Genomic DNA, 16,119 nt, shown 5'->3' on the forward strand with positions numbered 1-16,119 from the left:
TGGCTCAAAAAGTGAATCAGAGACTCAACTTTGGTCCCTGGCAACGGTGCTTCTGTAAATCACAAATATGTTCACAGGTGGGAAGCCAGTGCGGGATCACATCCTTATTGAAACACTAACAGACCAACCAGTAGGAGTCTACAGCACTGCAAGGCCTTGGTAGTCTTTACATGGCATCTTTACAAAGCCACTTTGTAAGAGCTCTCTTGGTAACAGATTAAAGGATCAGCCTGTAATTGAGGACTTTGGGTTGAGGTGAACCAGGAATGAGTGATCGGCAAGTGACTTCGGACTTGATAAACAAAACAAGAGACGAGGACAGACACGGGTACAGTATACTCCTTCCGCTTCATTCGCATTCATGTATTACCAAAGGGAAATAAGATTCATGCCTATTGTACAATCACGTTCCTTTTCATGTACATGTGTTTTCTCTCATCTGTGTTACAGACAAGTTACACAGAGAAGGCAGTGTCACGATGCCTGGCAGATTGTGGACCAAAGTTACAAACTAGACTTCATAAACTGATAAAAGGAACGAGAAGAGTTTCTTTTCCCTCACGTCAAAGTTGTGCCTCAGCAGAAGCAGGTTATAGGGGAGTAATGGCACTATCTCCATCTTGTACTAGTGGTTCTTATTCTCTTGATAGTATTTTTATACTAGGCATAGTTCAGTATGAATAGTGATTGTTTAACTCTTGTTTAGGCTTGTTCAGCTGCAGAGTTAAACTGTATATCTTCCTTTTTGACAACGATGATAACATAGGGAAAACATAATTTCTTTCAATAGTGTCTGCTGAGATACTTTTGAGAATTTCTTGGCAACATTTAGTTGTTGTGTTCTCAAAACTCCCTTCCCCAAGTGCATTGGTCCCAGCTATGTTGTCCTGCATATTTGGGCTGTGTTGTTGCTTGTTTGGACACCACACCATTGCAGATGTGGGCTGATTTACTTGAAAAGAATGAATGACTGAAAAAAATTACTATCACAATTGTTACTGACACGTTAAGCTTAACATCCCTGTCTTCCCCACCGAATCCAGGAAACCCAGGTGGGAAAAATACCATTTGTTGGAAAATAACCCTACCAAATATTTGCTTCCTGCTACCACTCTCTCTCCTCCCTTTCTTGCTCCTCCTGTCCCTTCTCTCCCTCCCTCTCTCCTTAGTGCCTGTGTTCTCTGGCCGAGCACACAGTCAGCTTCAACTTCACAGCAAGTGCAGAGCATATCAGGTTTCTACAGGACCATAAGAGTCACACGTCCCTGTGTACTGAAGGACTGGAGATCAGTACAGCGCGACTATCATTCACTGCCTGACCGAGGAAGGTGAGTTGACTGAGAGAAAACAGCCAGATGCTTACTCTGCTCTCCTGTGTCTACATTTTGTTTTCCTCTACATTTCTATTCCTTCCTTATCTCTGGCCTCTTTTCACTTTGAACTCACTTGTTTACCCTCTCACTCACACCTTTACCCTGACAACACTAGACCTAGAGGAACTGCTCAGGCAGTTTGGCAGTTTTCTAGAGCTCATATATGTACAGTTTAAATACCCTCAGGCTGCTGTGTGTTAGGTTAAAGAGGGTGGTCAGGTTATCTAATAATAGATAGTCTCTCTGATTTCAACAGCTTGCTTTAACCACAAGAGAAACATAGATACAGTATGTTCAGTTACTTTAGGGCCTAACCCTTGTGAAGTTATTTGCTTAAGAGAGGTACACCTACACAAAACATCAAGTCGATGAGCAAATAGAAATAACTGACATTAAAATATTGTGCAGGAGTTTCATAAAGACAGAATATGTTTTTACCACTTGTAGTAAATGTTTTACTGGGTACTGTTCTGAGAGACAAGCACGGGTTTGAACAAATAGAGGTGATGCAGGTATCTGATGCGGATGCAGCTTTTTTTATGTGTACACTATGCACAAAGCACTGACCGCCAGACGTTGTAATAACCCATGCGTCATTCTTTCTGCAACGTTTCCTGTAACTTCTAAATGTCATCATATCCTGCACTCAATGACAAGCTCCAAAGTATCTGGTTAAGTGTAGAAGTATGAAATAGATGCCTAAAGGGCACTGCTTTTCTCAGACACGAAATAGGCGTTGGCTTAACATTTATATTTATCATTTACCAAATGTCATTGTTGCACTTCTTCTGCAAAACAGCAGCAGTTTTTTTCCATTACCATTTTGTAACAAACTGCGCTGCGACATCTTCATCTGTGACTCAATCTGTGGGTTTCTTCTCCAATCTCAAATTCTCCTGCCTTGAATGAGTGTCATTGTATCCGGTCTTTTTGTCTTATTTCCAGACGCATCAAGACAGCGCTTGTGCCATGAGGTGTTCACTCTATAAACCGTTTTGACAGGCGAAGTCTTTCCCAACTTGTCTTACCTGTAGACATGGGGTTATGTGAGAGTGTGAGGGGTTGGAGTTGGCCGGGCAGCGCTGGAACGTTCAGGGCCGGAGTAGGAGTGTTGCTGCTGGGGCTCAGCCTGGCCCAGTCTGTCCCTCCACAGCCTGTCTGTCCAGCAGCTGCGGCCCCACAGAGCCTCACCCAGCCCCAGTACCAGGACACAGCAAAGGTGGACGCCGGTGTGGGCTTCATGGCAGCTCTGGTCCAGTCCTTCCTCCGCACAGTCCAGCCTAACCCTTTACCTAAAGGTCAGTGTCATCGGTATTACTCAGTAATCAAAGATCTTGAATCTCATCATGATCTGATGCATAGGACACAGTCTACTTAGTCATTAGCTTGATCATTTTAGCTCACAGAGCAACCAGGTGAAATTCAAATTACATTCAAATCCTTTCATGCTCCATGGTGCTGGGCAACATTTCTCTACAGTCACAAAGGTGACACGTCAGTTTTAACCCTCTTACTTCCCAGCTAATAATGCCCATACAGAAAGATGACAAGATTTGGTTAATCCGTATGTAAATAGAAGTTCTTGTATTTCCCACGGTCAATCTCTAACCATTATGTCATGCTCCGATAAGGCCAGTGTTTCCTCTTTCCCTGACTTGTGATGTGATGTGAGTGTTGCTCCATAAACCCCTCTATATTACTTCCTGCTTGGTATGGATTTCAAACAGTAAACAAAAATGTACTCAAAAACATGTTGAACAACCTTTGCCCAGTTCAAAGTCATTGAATGAGTGTTCATCATGTTGGATATTGATATTGTGAGTGGATTTTAACCAATAGCCACAATCAGTGAGGCATAAAGAACTGTGTAGGTGTCAACAGTTGATTATGGCTTTGTATTGTGTTTTTTTGTTGGTGTAAAATTCTAATGTGTCCAGAAAGCTGTACTGGTTTCCTAGTAACCACAACATGGAGGTGTCAGCTTTCCACTTTTACAATGCGAGAGATTAAGATGTTTGTACGGAGCACAGGACACATTGTCCCAATGGCTGGGCTTGTGTACACGGACAACTGGGACCGAAACCAGTGGCGTGGAATATTAATTAGGTATCCCTGGGCTCTGTGTCTTCTGAAGTTATTCAAAAACACAGTCATAAACCCTTTTTTTTCTTATCAATTTCTTTTTAGATCTGATCCTGAAAATAGTCCATGATTCTAACCAAGTGCTGTTAAATCAAGAAATCATCAAAGAAGTAAGTGAATGTTTTTATGAGTTTAACATATTCTAGGATGTTGTTTTGAACTTCCAGGTATGTGGGTAAAAAAACAGACACACCCTCCTCACAGCCTCTCGAGCTAGTAATCTGAGAATGTTTAATGTTAAAGCAGCCTTGTGTGTATTTTTCCTAGTCGACTGAATTTACTGAGACTCGAGTCTGATTGTGGACTTTCCCCACAGTAAAGTAAAGCTTCTGTCTGGTGATGTCTCACAGCCTGACCACAAAAATCTGCCGCTGTTATACCATCTTGTGACATTTTAGTTGTAATACATGTCATTTGTCTGTATGTACGTGTCTGTGTGCGTGTTTGGTGTTCAGGTCCTGGTGTATGAAGTGGGTTTCCTGGTGTGTGCAGCCATTGGCGTACTGTACATTGTTCTGATGCCCATAGTTGGTTTTTTCTTGGCGTGCTGTCGCTGTTGTGGCAACTGTGGTGGGAAGATGTACCAGAAGCAGACAACCTCCATTCACTGTCGCAGAAGAACTTTCTACTGGACTGCATTCGTCACCACAGTTATTATCCTGTGAGTGTGTGTGGGTTTGTGTGTGTGTGTGTGTGTGTGTGTGTGTGTGTGTATGTGTGTGTGTGTGTGTGTGTGTGTGTGCGTGCGTGCATGCAGTTTTGAACAACATAATGATGTGTTATTTGAAATTAGCGTTGAATAAAGACAGCTTGAATGTGCATGCCTTACAGCCTCTGCCTGTCTCCCTTGGATTATGTTCATGACACAATTTTAATTGTTTGTGTGTGTGTGTGTGTGTGTGTGTGTGTGTGTGTGTGTGTGTGTGTGTGTGTGTGTGTGTGTGTGTGTGTGTGTGTGTGTGTTTGTAGTGCTGGGAACATATGCATGTTCAAAAGTAACGAAGCCATCAAAGTGAGTGTGGACCAGAGTCAAGTGGAGCTCAACCAAACTATAGGCAACATCCAGTCCTTCCTCACTGCTGTGCCTCAGGTAAGAGAAAACCTTGTGTTGACTGCAGAGCATGTTATGAGCATGGGAATATACAAAGGTCTGGGATCTCAATGTGGCAGCATTGATCAGATTAGTCACATTAATTCCTGCCATCAGTTTGCTGTGAGTCGACAGCTTTGTGTGAGATGCAAACAAACTTGCAAATTCTCCAGTCAGTCCACTGACTAAGGATCAGCTCTGCACTCTGCAGTGTCAATACACTTATCTCAAGATACAAGGAAGTGGGAAAAGCAGGGTAGTGTTCTGTTTGTTCTTCTTCATTTGCAAAAGCTGCTATGTACAATTAGCTTGTATTTCAACCCATTTGTTATGTGCACACTTTGAAACTGTTTGCTTCCCCTCTGCCTATCTCCAGCAAGTCAACAATGTGGTGAATGAGAGCTACAGAACTGTAGAGGAGGTTACCAGAAACCTAGATGGTAAGAACAGGAAGGTAATAATGTAAAAATAGAGGAACCGCTTTTGTTTTGACTCCAACGGCTGCGATACAGTGTCTGTTCTAAACACGCGATTAACCACCTCACACCTTTTCCGTTTGTTTGTGTGTATTAGCCATTGGACCTCAGTTGGGAACACAGATCAAGGAGCGATTCAGAGGAACCCTGGACCCAGCGCTGCGCTCAGTTACACTCCTGGACCAAGGTATGGTGTACCTGCATGCTCCATCCTGTTTCAGTCTGAGCATGTTAATCCTTGTGTGCATATTTGACAGGAGGTTAGTAATCATAGGCGGGGTCCTGATCATGAGTGCATTGTGTATTATATTTCACTTCTTACCCTGACACTAAAAAGATTCATGAAGTCTTAAATTATGTCTATAATGACAGGTTTCTTTTTTGTGAACAGCTGTTTTTATTAGTTATTGCATTACAAAATTTCAAGAGGAAATAAAAAGATATAGATAGATAGATAGATAGTCAAAAGCAGGGATGTCCTGATCAGTAATTTTGCTTCTAATCCTGATATGAGTCCTTTAATGTTGAGTGTCTGCCAAACCTACATAAAAAAGGTTAAGCATTTTAACATTTAGCTTTCTTAAATAATACTATACAATTCTTCAGTTTAAGTAGAATAATCATACTTCCTTTCAACATATGGCTGCAAATCAATAAATTCAAAGAAAGTGTTCATTATTGGGTTTTGTAATTGAGTGTGGAGGTTTGCAGCATAAAGTACAAAATTTTTTTGGCTGCAGTAATTTCACCTTTTCCAAGATGACAAATTAGGTGCTGATACATAATTCACCGCCATGTTTCTTCACTGCACTTCCACTCTTAGAGTAACACAGAGCAGGCTTAGTAGAGCAATACGGAAAATATTTGCAATACTTTACTAAAAGCAGCTGGATTATATCTTCCTTTATAATCAATTTCCTGATGTTCTTTTTCTTATGCTGCTCTGTTTTTGTTAGGACTTCCATTCAGTTCAACTTTAAATTGCTTTTGAATTCAGAGCCAGGTAGCATCACAAAGGTCACAGATGAATGTACTAAAATTATTTTCTAAACATGCATACACTGATTGTGTGTGTGTTTTCATTTGTGTGAGCAGAGACTGTAAACACTAGTCTTCAAGTGGACAAGCTGAACTCATCTTTGGCCCAGCTACAGTCCAGCATGGACCGCATTCAGGCCAATGTCACTGCTGTTAAAAATCAAATAAATCAGACTTCATCCAAACCAAACTGCAATAGCTATAATGTCCTGCAGGCTGAGCTACAGAAACTACCAGTGGATACCTCCATTACCGTAAGTACTGATTCTGCGTAACCTGGTGTGTAAAAATGGATGTTCCTGTGTTTTCTTCCTGAATTGACTCCTGCCAGCTCCAGTATTTTATGCAAAAGAGGAATTAGGTTTGACTGCTCAGATAATAAACTTCCTAAAATACAGACTAAGAATTATCAGGTTTGACAAGACATCACAATGAAGCAACAGGAAGATTAATTTATGAAAACTACTTCTGACGCAGGCTGAGACAGCATGACACATATTTATATATAGCTCTTCATTTTTGGTTTTGTCTAAACAGCTCATTTGTCCTCCTCCCATCTGTTCTCTATTCCTCCTACACTAACTCTGACACATACAAACTCTCCTCTCCTCTCCTCTCCTCTCCTCTCCTCGATTGAGGGTGGAATATTTCTACTACCAGATGATGGACAATTTGGATTTCAGTCGTTTGTGGGCTGTAGGGCAGGGGTCTCAAACTCAATTTACCTGGGGGCCGTTCGAGGCAGAGTGTGGGTCAGGCTGGGCCGCGTCAAGTATTCAACAAAAGTATTCTTTGTTTGCTTTCTTAAATAAATCTTGTTGCCTCAATAGACATTTTTTAAGACACGGTTCTTTCTCTCATCTCCCTGGTATTTTGTATACTCCTCAGCATGTCTAGTTGAGTAATGACGTCTGATGTCATATTCCTTGTACACCGCAACTTTCTCTGTGCATATGAGACATGTAGGGGTGCTCCTGTGCTCGATAGAAAAAATATTTTGTCTCCCACTTTCACATTCTAATTGCCTGTGCTCGTCGCCACCCTTTCTATTCACGGCACGTTTTGAGAGAGACATGCCTGGAACTGGGTGATGGCATATATTTTCCGTCACTCTGGAACACGTTTCTATCAAGTGACTAACGTTGATACTTCCCCAGGTACTTCACGGTTGGCTAGCTTGACAACCGTTGACAACAAATGCCGCAGTCACGAGACTAGCTATGGTAGCCCGTAAGTGCTAAACAAATAAAATAAAAGCGTGGCAACACACGCTTTACACACGCAACGACTCAGCAAAAAGGTGCGTTTCAGAACAACGCGCGGGCTGCACTGACACTAAACTTTGATGTCAAGTAGGGGGGCCACAAAATATCAGCCCGCGGGCCTCAATTGGTCCCCGGGCCGCGAGTTTGAGACCCCTGCTGTAGGGGGAGTGTTGTGCTCTGTGGGGGAGGATGGAGAGTTGGTGGTTAGTTTTGATTGGTAAAAGCACATAGTTGTTTAATAGGTTTTGTTGTTTTTTTTTCTTTTGTTGTTTTTTTTTTCTTTTGTCTTTGATTTTCTGTAATTGTGAATCTTCTCTGAAAATGGTCCAATAAAGGGACTTTGAAAACCAAAAACTCTCCTCTCCTCTCCCTCCAGCTGAAGTCTGCTGCCCCCCTCTGTTAGTTTAAGGTACAACATGTCATTACGTTTGATTGCTGGTCACAATGGTTGCATGTTTGTGTCTCTGGTTGTTCCACAGATTCCCAACTTCAATGAGTTCCAGTCTGCAGTGGATGAAGTCAACAAAATAAATCTCAAATCCAAAATCAAGAAAGTCAGTGACTCATGATAAACACAAATATGCTAATAATCATCAATATTGACAACGTATGCCTGCCTACTTAACTAATCTGAATAAGCGTGAAACCAAAGATAATGTAATCATTGCTTAGCTACACACTTTATGTGAAGCTTATGTGTGTAAACAGACTTAAATCACTGCCTGACTACAGCAAAGCTACTTTTTTTTAAAAGAAAAGAGCTTGACAGATAGACACAATTCAACTTCAACACTATATTTAACAACTGTTTACTTGATATTCAATGAACGCACTTTTCAGGTGGAGGATTATCTTGACAGCATCCTGCAGAGTGTGACCAATGACACCAAGGATGTAGTTCAAAGTGAGTGTGAGCACATTTACTGCCACAAACTTTAGGCCTTCACTTCTTTTAATTAACTTTAGTTTTAAGGTAAGATCAATTTTAAAAAGATATACGTTTGTGTGTGTTTTTTAGGCAGCCAGCAGATGTTGGGTGAAATAAAAACACAGATCTCTCAGCTTACCAATGACATCCCGTTATCTGATCTGACCAAAGTGTCGGAGACTCTGAACCAGGTGCAGAGAGAAATCGGCAGGTTCACACCAGCGGTCGAGAGAGCTGAGTATATTAGGTAAAAAAAAGCCTGTGTGTGCAAACACACGTGATCAATGCAAGAAAAAAAAAGACAATCAGTCATTACATGTGTATACCTCTCCAGATGGACAGTGTGCGTGGTCTTGTGCTGCGTGGTCCTTCTGGTGGTGCTGTGTAACCTCCTGGGTCTGGTCCTGGGCCCTCTGGGTCTGACACCCAAAGCAGATCCCACAAAGCGCTCCTGCACGTCGGATTGTGGAGGCATCTTCCTCATAATGTGAGTGCTGAATTGTAATGTCATATCATTTTCTCATATGATGCTCTTATCCAGGGGGGAAACGTCAAACTGTTCAAACTGTTTCACCTCCTTACCGCTTGTTTGACCTCTGACCTGGATGTGGTTACAGGGGCGCAGGTTTCAGCTTCCTCTTCTCCTGGCTGTTCATGATAGGGGTGCTGGTGCTGTTCTTGCTGGGCGGGAATGTTTACACTCTGCTCTGTCGGCCCTGGAGCAACGGAGAACTGCTAAAGGTAGCTATAAAAAAACACAAACACACCTGCACACGCCAATATCTGTGCGCATCAGAAATACAAAGACGCTACAGGCGCTGTGTGAGATATCTTGGTGTTAACATTTTATCATATTGCCTCCTCTCTCCATAGCTCATTGATACTCCTGGTTTAATTCCAGGGTTGGAGATAGGTCCAACTTTGGGACTGAAAACCAACATCAATATCTCTGATATCTATTGGTATGTGATGTCAATTCACCACTCACACAGGAACTAATGCTTATACATATGTGCATGCATACACACAGGCTGGTCGCCATGTAGTTTAGTTTCATTTGCTATCTTGTGACATCCATTACACACCTGTCCATCCCATTGTGGGTTTAAAGTTGGCAGGATTCATAAAGCACTGCAAATCTGTTATATTGTTTAGGTGCTGTACAGATATGTTTGACTTGGTGTTAATATTTACAGGGACTGTGAGAAAAACCAGCCTCTTTGGACAACGCTGCACTTGTATGAGCTCATAAACCTCGGAGACCTGCTAAATGTATCTAAAGTGAGTTTCCTGATTGTCCTTTTTAATTGTTCAAAAATAAATAATGTTCAAACCTACAATAATTTTATTAAACATGTTGAAATGTGTCGGTCACACTCAGTACACAGAGCAGATCCAGCAGCTCTTTGAGAATAAAAACATCACTCTGCCCACCATCACTCTCCTGAGCCCTGAAGTTAAAAAGCAACTCGGCAACTTCTCCAACAGGGCGACAAATATTGACTTCACTGCGGTCACGCAGAAGGTGGGCATTATTCATGGGCTTGCATGTGTCTTTGTGTAGATTTATCGCCATTATTACACGTATCTACGTGTAACGTAATTGTGATCTGGTGTTCCTTTCTTGTCTCTCTCAGATGAACAACATTTCCAGTATCAATCTAAATACAACAGCAGATAAAATTGATGTGATCGCTGTGATACAAGTGAGTCACGAGACATTAAAGTTTTTCTCGATTGCTAAGACACATTTCTTGAATCCCTCACCCATTTTCTTAAAACTATAAACACAAAACCAAATTCTCAAACTATATTCACAAAACATCTGAATCTGCTGGCAAAATCAAACAATGCTTTTAGATCATACACATAGCCAGTCAATAACTTAACATTACAGAACATTCATTAGACATTACCTCAAACATTTGAGAACACAGTGTCCAGGGCATGTAGTTACAGAATTCTCTCTTTTTTAATTTCATACAGTTCACACATATTGTAATGAAAACAAAAAGTAAATCATAACTTCTACTATGAATATCTTGTACACTGCAAGTAGTGCAAGTACAACAATATTGAATGTCTGTATATGACTGTAGGCACTTACAGTAGTCCAACTGCAAAAGGCCAAAGAACAAAGAAAACTAAATGAAAAGCACATGACAGTACACTAAAAAATATTGTGAAACTGCAAAATCAGACACCAACATTCAATGCTCCTGTGCCATCTGTGCACTCTGAACTGGCTTATATTCTCTACAATTGGTTTGATCAGAAACATGTGGTTATAATTTTGAGTCATTGTGTGTAAACAATGACAACTCTTGCTGCCTGTGTTAACCATTTTGAAACACAAGTGCATCACAGTGTGAAATGTGTTTTAGCGAGTGAGAATGTGTTTAGAGTTTTGCAAGAAGAGTGATTGATTCGACAAATGGGTTTAGGTCATTGAGCATTTGGTTCAGAGAATGGGGTTTAGTGTTTTAGCAATTCAGAAAAATTGTAACATAACACATAATGCCCTGTTGATATTTTACTCCTTACTCTGCTTTTCTGCTCTATAAACACGTCACATGATTCCGAATTGAATTGTGTTCTTTCTACTGTTAAACTATTTGCTTTTTTTCAGTTAGACAATGATATTAAAAAAGACCTCCAAAATGAGGCCAGGGACTTGAGGCAGATCCAGACCGACATAGAAACAACCATCATCCCACAACTGGTGAGTATCCTGCCCCATCTCGGCTGCCATCTCTCCTAATCTCCTCATTCTGGTTTTCCTTTTCCCGTAACTTTTTCTTAACTTAACATAGATATCTACTGCTTTTGCCCTCAGAAAAACCTGAACTCGACCCTCAAGAGCCTTGGATCCATCACAGAAAAAATCAATGTGAGTGCACTGACTAACACCTGGAACTGCCAAGAGGAAAGGTCATTCTCCTCTCTTTGTTCCTGTGGCTCATTCTCTCCTGTCTGGCTCATCTAGGGAACAGTGGGGGAGGTGCTGAGCAACGTGGGAGCAGCACAAGAATTCCTCAACACAAAAACAGCACAGATTGTCAAGACCGTGAGTAGAGCCACGAGTCACATGGGTTAGAAGAAAAAGTGCTCCATGTGGTCTGTTAATGCCTGTGGTCAGTCAGTCATTTAGCCAGAGGGGGTGAGGGGGAGGTGGGCTGCTTGTAGTTGAAACAATATGCTTGTTGGTTACACATCTACAGCGCATGAATTCCGTTTAGTGTCCAATTGTATTTGTCTTCAATTGTAGTTGTGCATGCTTTTTGGCAACAAAATACTAGTTCCATTGAAGTGAAGCAGATGTACTGAGGGGTCCAGGATGAGATATTGTGTCATGTATAGTAAACGCTCAAAAAGAAAGAAAACTGAACATATTACACTAATCTTAGGTGTCTACATTGGCTTCCAGTGTGTCATAGAATAGGGTTTAAAGTAAAAATACATCTATGACTGTCCTTGACCATGTGAACCCTCCCTGCAATCTACTAACCGTCCTCAGGGTCCAAACTAAACATGGAGAAACAGCATTTACTTACTATGGACCTCAGAGTTGTAACAAACAAACTGGAACAACTCACCCTGACTTTAATGACCTTTAAATCCACTGTCTTTACTTTAATTAACACATTGCACTTACATCTTGACCTAATGTCAATAAATCCCATGAAAAGACCAAAACTAACAATGTGTAAGTCAATCTCTCCATATCTTCTGACTTCCCAACCCTGTCGGTTGCACTCAGCCCATTTGTTTCTAGTGAAGACAAAGAAATGTAAGAAACAGCTCACACATATCTATTTTTTTGTAAAAAGAAAAAAGAAATTTCCTGAAACAGCTGGACATTATAGTTTTAGGTAAAAGTTGGTCTAAACAGCAGTACATTTGCATTTGTTTGGGACTATTTTAAGATGCTGATCTGGTGCTCTAGTGAGTATTTACGGCACCAGGACTGTATACGTGGGATTGACTCAAAATAAACTACAGTGCCCATGTTTATGGTAATGAAGGACCATGTAACCCAGTGCAAAAGTGTGGCTCATTTATGTGTTTTTAATATTTTTTGGACAACAATGGAGGTCTATTGCACAGAAGAATAAGCTGTGTCAGTGTGTTGGATAAAGTAATTGTTGGTGGTCAGTCTTTTCATGGGATTTGTTGACAGTGAAATATAAAATATCACCAGTTATTAATGTTTTAATGCATTATGTAAAGCACTTTGATTTGCGTCTGTGCATGAAATGTCCTACATAACCTAATTGCCTCGCCATGCCTTATCTTACTGCCATTGCAGTTATTTACGGGTCACTTCAGAGGATTTACCCAGAATTCCATATGCTGAGATGGCCAGACGTTCCACTGATTCCTCATGACCTCCCATTGTAAAGCAGGGAGAAAATGTGTGGAATTTACTCTCTTTTTCTCTCTCATGATCATAGGAGAGCAAAAAGTTTTTGGACTGTCAAATAAATTACTTCATTGTTTATGCTGACTGGGCCAACATCACGGTAAAGTTTGTTCAGATTTTTACACTTTTAACATACAAAATGTGTATCTAATGTGTGTATGTTTGTACTGTTACTGATCTGTGTATTCTCCCTCAGATAACACAGCAGGTGGGCCGCTGTGGGCCGGTGGCGGGAGCTGTGGACTCTGTTGAGATTATCCTATGCTCACACATTGTGGAGTCTCTGGTGAGGATCAGATGTTGTTTGCTCCACCTATAGCTACATCACTCATTGATTTATTTTTGAGAAATACTCTGTAGTCTGGAGAGTATGGACTAGTTTAAAAAATGGCAATTTTTATGTTTGTCACTCTTCAGTCCTGCATTGTACCCTTGCTCTCTCTCTCTCTCTCTCTCTCTCTCTCTCTCTCTCTTTCTCTCTATTTAGAATGCATTCTGGTTCAGTCTGGGCTGGTGTATGATCTTCTTCATCCCCAGTATCATCTTTTCTATCAAGCTAGCCAAGTACTACCGGAGGATGAAGTACTCTGATGCCTATGAGTAAGCACAAACAAAAAAAAACTACAAATATGCATCTACTAGATCTATTTATACACATATATATCCTGTTTTATTTCACTGTTCTATTTCCAGCGACCACTTAATTATGAACCACATACCGCGGGCCCAGATGAAATTTACCTGAGAGGCCGGCACGTGTGGGTTACAGCTTTAAAAGACTGCAGGCACAACTGAGGCATCACTTGGCAAACTAAAGACACATGGTGCAATCCTGAACAGATGTGACACATTGTCAATCTGGTGAAAAGTCTTAAACTAAAAAAAAAGTGAGGTTACTTTAGTCTTTTTTTTTTACTCCAATTTTCACCATAGAGTGGAGAAAGAAGCAAAGTGACTGCAGTAGTCATGCATTACATGTCAAACATCACACACAACATCTTTGACATCAATTGACATCAGGGGGACACAGGGAATCTGCAGGGATTTTTTTCATCATTTCAAATAAACATATCAAAGAGATTGATTGTATTCCATAAATGTTTTGTAAGTATTTAATGTATGAACTGAGCTGCTGCTGGATTGTGAGAATATATGCTTCATATTTCAAACTGCAAAGCAGATTTTTGTTCACCGAGTCACCGAGAATGCAGCAGTGGGTTACTGTGCCAACAAGCTTTTTATAATGTGCCAGCCTCTGTCTGTTCATTGCCATTGTTCTGCACCCTAATTTCAATTTTTCAACTTAATTACACTTGCACTTATAGTGGAAGTCAAAGCACAAATCTTTTTGTATGAATCATGAAATTAATACACTTTTTTTGTGTGACAGATGTGACTGGTATAACTGGTATCAGTGCTGTTTGCAAACAAGACAATGCAAGTTTTTTGGTACAATTTTGATTGCAAATATGTTTTTGTACATATTGATTTTAACTGATGTGATTCATGATTCAATAATGATGATTTTTGTACTTTGTACTACTTTGTACTCAATAGTAGATTGTGTTTGATCTTTCTGTTACACAGCACTTTATATGGTCTGTTTGCTCAATGTGAATAAAAGGTTGTGAACATTTCTGCCAGCTGTTGTGAAAACTACTGAAAGTAAAAATTGCCACTGATAACAAATGCAATGAGTCTGCTGTGCATTTTTCTACCTTTTACTACCGTAACATGAGTGGAATCTCAGGGATCAGTCAGAGTCTATTTTCCACACAAACCATGAAAATGCTTTTCACAGTGCACATTTGTAGCCCGGCATACCCCTTTGGATCGTACACATCAACAATTTGTCAAAAACTAAGTTTAACAAAGTCTGCTATGGTGACAAATTCAGTCTCTGCAAAGAGACACAAAACAGTTAAAAGCAAGTTATGTTTTACTGTGATAGACAAAGATGGTGTGTCTTTGTGATCATGATAACTGTCAGGCATCTGTTATCCATGAAAACAGATCAACTCTTAAGTTCCCCACTCATGTGACACTGATTAATGAACATATGACAAGAGGGAATTTGTGTGAGCTGGTTGTAAACTGATGTAAAGATTTTACAATAATATGAATCATGGTTCCTTGTGTTGATTAGATAATGGTCAAATAACAACAGACATATATTGTGGTAAAGGACTTTTTTAAGCACAGGAAGTTTTATAGCAAAACGTCTGTAGATAACATGACTGAGTTGTACTGAAAGTCCGAGGTGTATAAGGTGAACAGTAAAGGAGAAAGCACAGTCCCCTGTGGAGCCCCTGTACCACTCACCACCACGTCAGACAGAACACGGTCCAGACGCACAAACTGTGGTCTTCCTGTCAGATAGTCAGTGATCCAGGAGACCGTGGACGTGCAGACACCCATCAGCCGCAGCTTCTCACCTACTGGCAGTGGCTGGATGGCGTTGAATGCACTGGAGAAACCAAAAAATGTGATTCTCACAGTGCCGCCACTGCCATCCAGGTGCAAATGAGCTTGCTGCAGCAGATAGATGACAGCACCGTCCACTCCCAGACGAGGCTGGTAGGAAAACTGTAGAGGGTCCAGAGAAGATCTCTGTGTCCTCAGGTAGGCCAAGACCAGCCTCTCCAGCACCTTCATCACATGGGATGTGAGAGCTACTGGGCGGTAGTCCTTGAGGCCAGATGGAGTTGACTTCTTGGGGACTGGGACAAGGCAGGACATCCTTCCATATCAGCGGCAGCCTATGCAGGCTCAGGCTCAGGTTAAAGAGATGCTGGAAAACAACAGACAGCTGGCTGGCGCAGGTCTGCAGGTATTCAGTATTAAAAAGTATCACCAGCCTCAAAAGTATTTTGAAGCGTTGGTGTTGCTTTTCTCTCGTCTCATGAAAATGTCCTTTAATGCAGTTATTCTTCCACTGATGCAGTCATTGACGCAGCTCTGTAGCATATATTCAGCTGTTCAGGGACAAGCAGAGGACGAGGCCAGCCTCTGTTTGGATTCATTATTGTTTACAGGATTACATCTATAATTAGAACAAGTGAATCAAACCCTCGTAATATGAGAGGCTGGATAGAGAGAAACTCAATCTAAAGAAAGAAATGTGTGATACAAAGTGAAAGAAAGAAAGAGGGAGGGAAATATAGAGATTGGCTGATGGATGTTAGGTATCAGGTTTCTGCAGCCCTTTGCTGTTTTCTTGCCTTTGGACAGACTCAGCCTCTTATTACCCTCTCCCTCATACACTGAATATACAGGATAACCTCCACTTTCCACATCTACACTTAATGCCACTCCTGTGATCATATCCCCTTACATCCCCATGTGGAACCTGATTTGCTGTGAGAACCAGCAGCCACACACATG

The 16,119-nt window shown here is 41.1% G+C and overlaps 1 protein-coding gene across 3 annotated transcripts; it reads left to right on the plus strand.

Moving 5' to 3' along the window:
• Window positions 1-674: 674 nt before the first annotated feature.
• prom2 (prominin 2) lies at window positions 675-14,429 on the plus strand. Of its 3 annotated transcripts, none has more exons than XM_031304826.2 (24): window positions 675-1,328; window positions 2,319-2,671; window positions 3,561-3,625; window positions 3,971-4,176; window positions 4,485-4,605; window positions 4,982-5,045; window positions 5,179-5,268; window positions 6,177-6,373; window positions 7,864-7,938; window positions 8,225-8,288; window positions 8,403-8,559; window positions 8,647-8,799; window positions 8,930-9,053; window positions 9,186-9,274; window positions 9,509-9,593; window positions 9,694-9,837; window positions 9,950-10,018; window positions 10,942-11,034; window positions 11,149-11,202; window positions 11,299-11,379; window positions 12,767-12,835; window positions 12,932-13,021; window positions 13,223-13,335; window positions 13,429-14,429. In XM_031304826.2, the coding sequence occupies exons 2-24, from the start codon at window positions 2,410-2,412 to the stop codon at window positions 13,478-13,480; spliced, it is 2,517 nt and encodes an 838-aa protein (XP_031160686.1). In that variant the 5' UTR covers window positions 675-1,328; window positions 2,319-2,409; the 3' UTR covers window positions 13,481-14,429. The 3 variants fall into 3 exon arrangements, with proteins under 3 accessions (XP_031160686.1, XP_031160697.1, XP_031160707.1); XM_031304837.2 differs by having other exon boundaries at window positions 2,408-2,671; XM_031304847.2 differs by having other exon boundaries at window positions 675-1,286; window positions 2,408-2,671.
• The last annotated feature ends 1,690 nt before the right edge of the window (window positions 14,430-16,119 follow it).

This window comes from Sander lucioperca, chromosome 15 (assembly GCF_008315115.2).
Source record: "Sander lucioperca isolate FBNREF2018 chromosome 15, SLUC_FBN_1.2, whole genome shotgun sequence".
NCBI classification, from domain to species: domain Eukaryota; kingdom Metazoa; phylum Chordata; class Actinopteri; order Perciformes; family Percidae; genus Sander; species Sander lucioperca.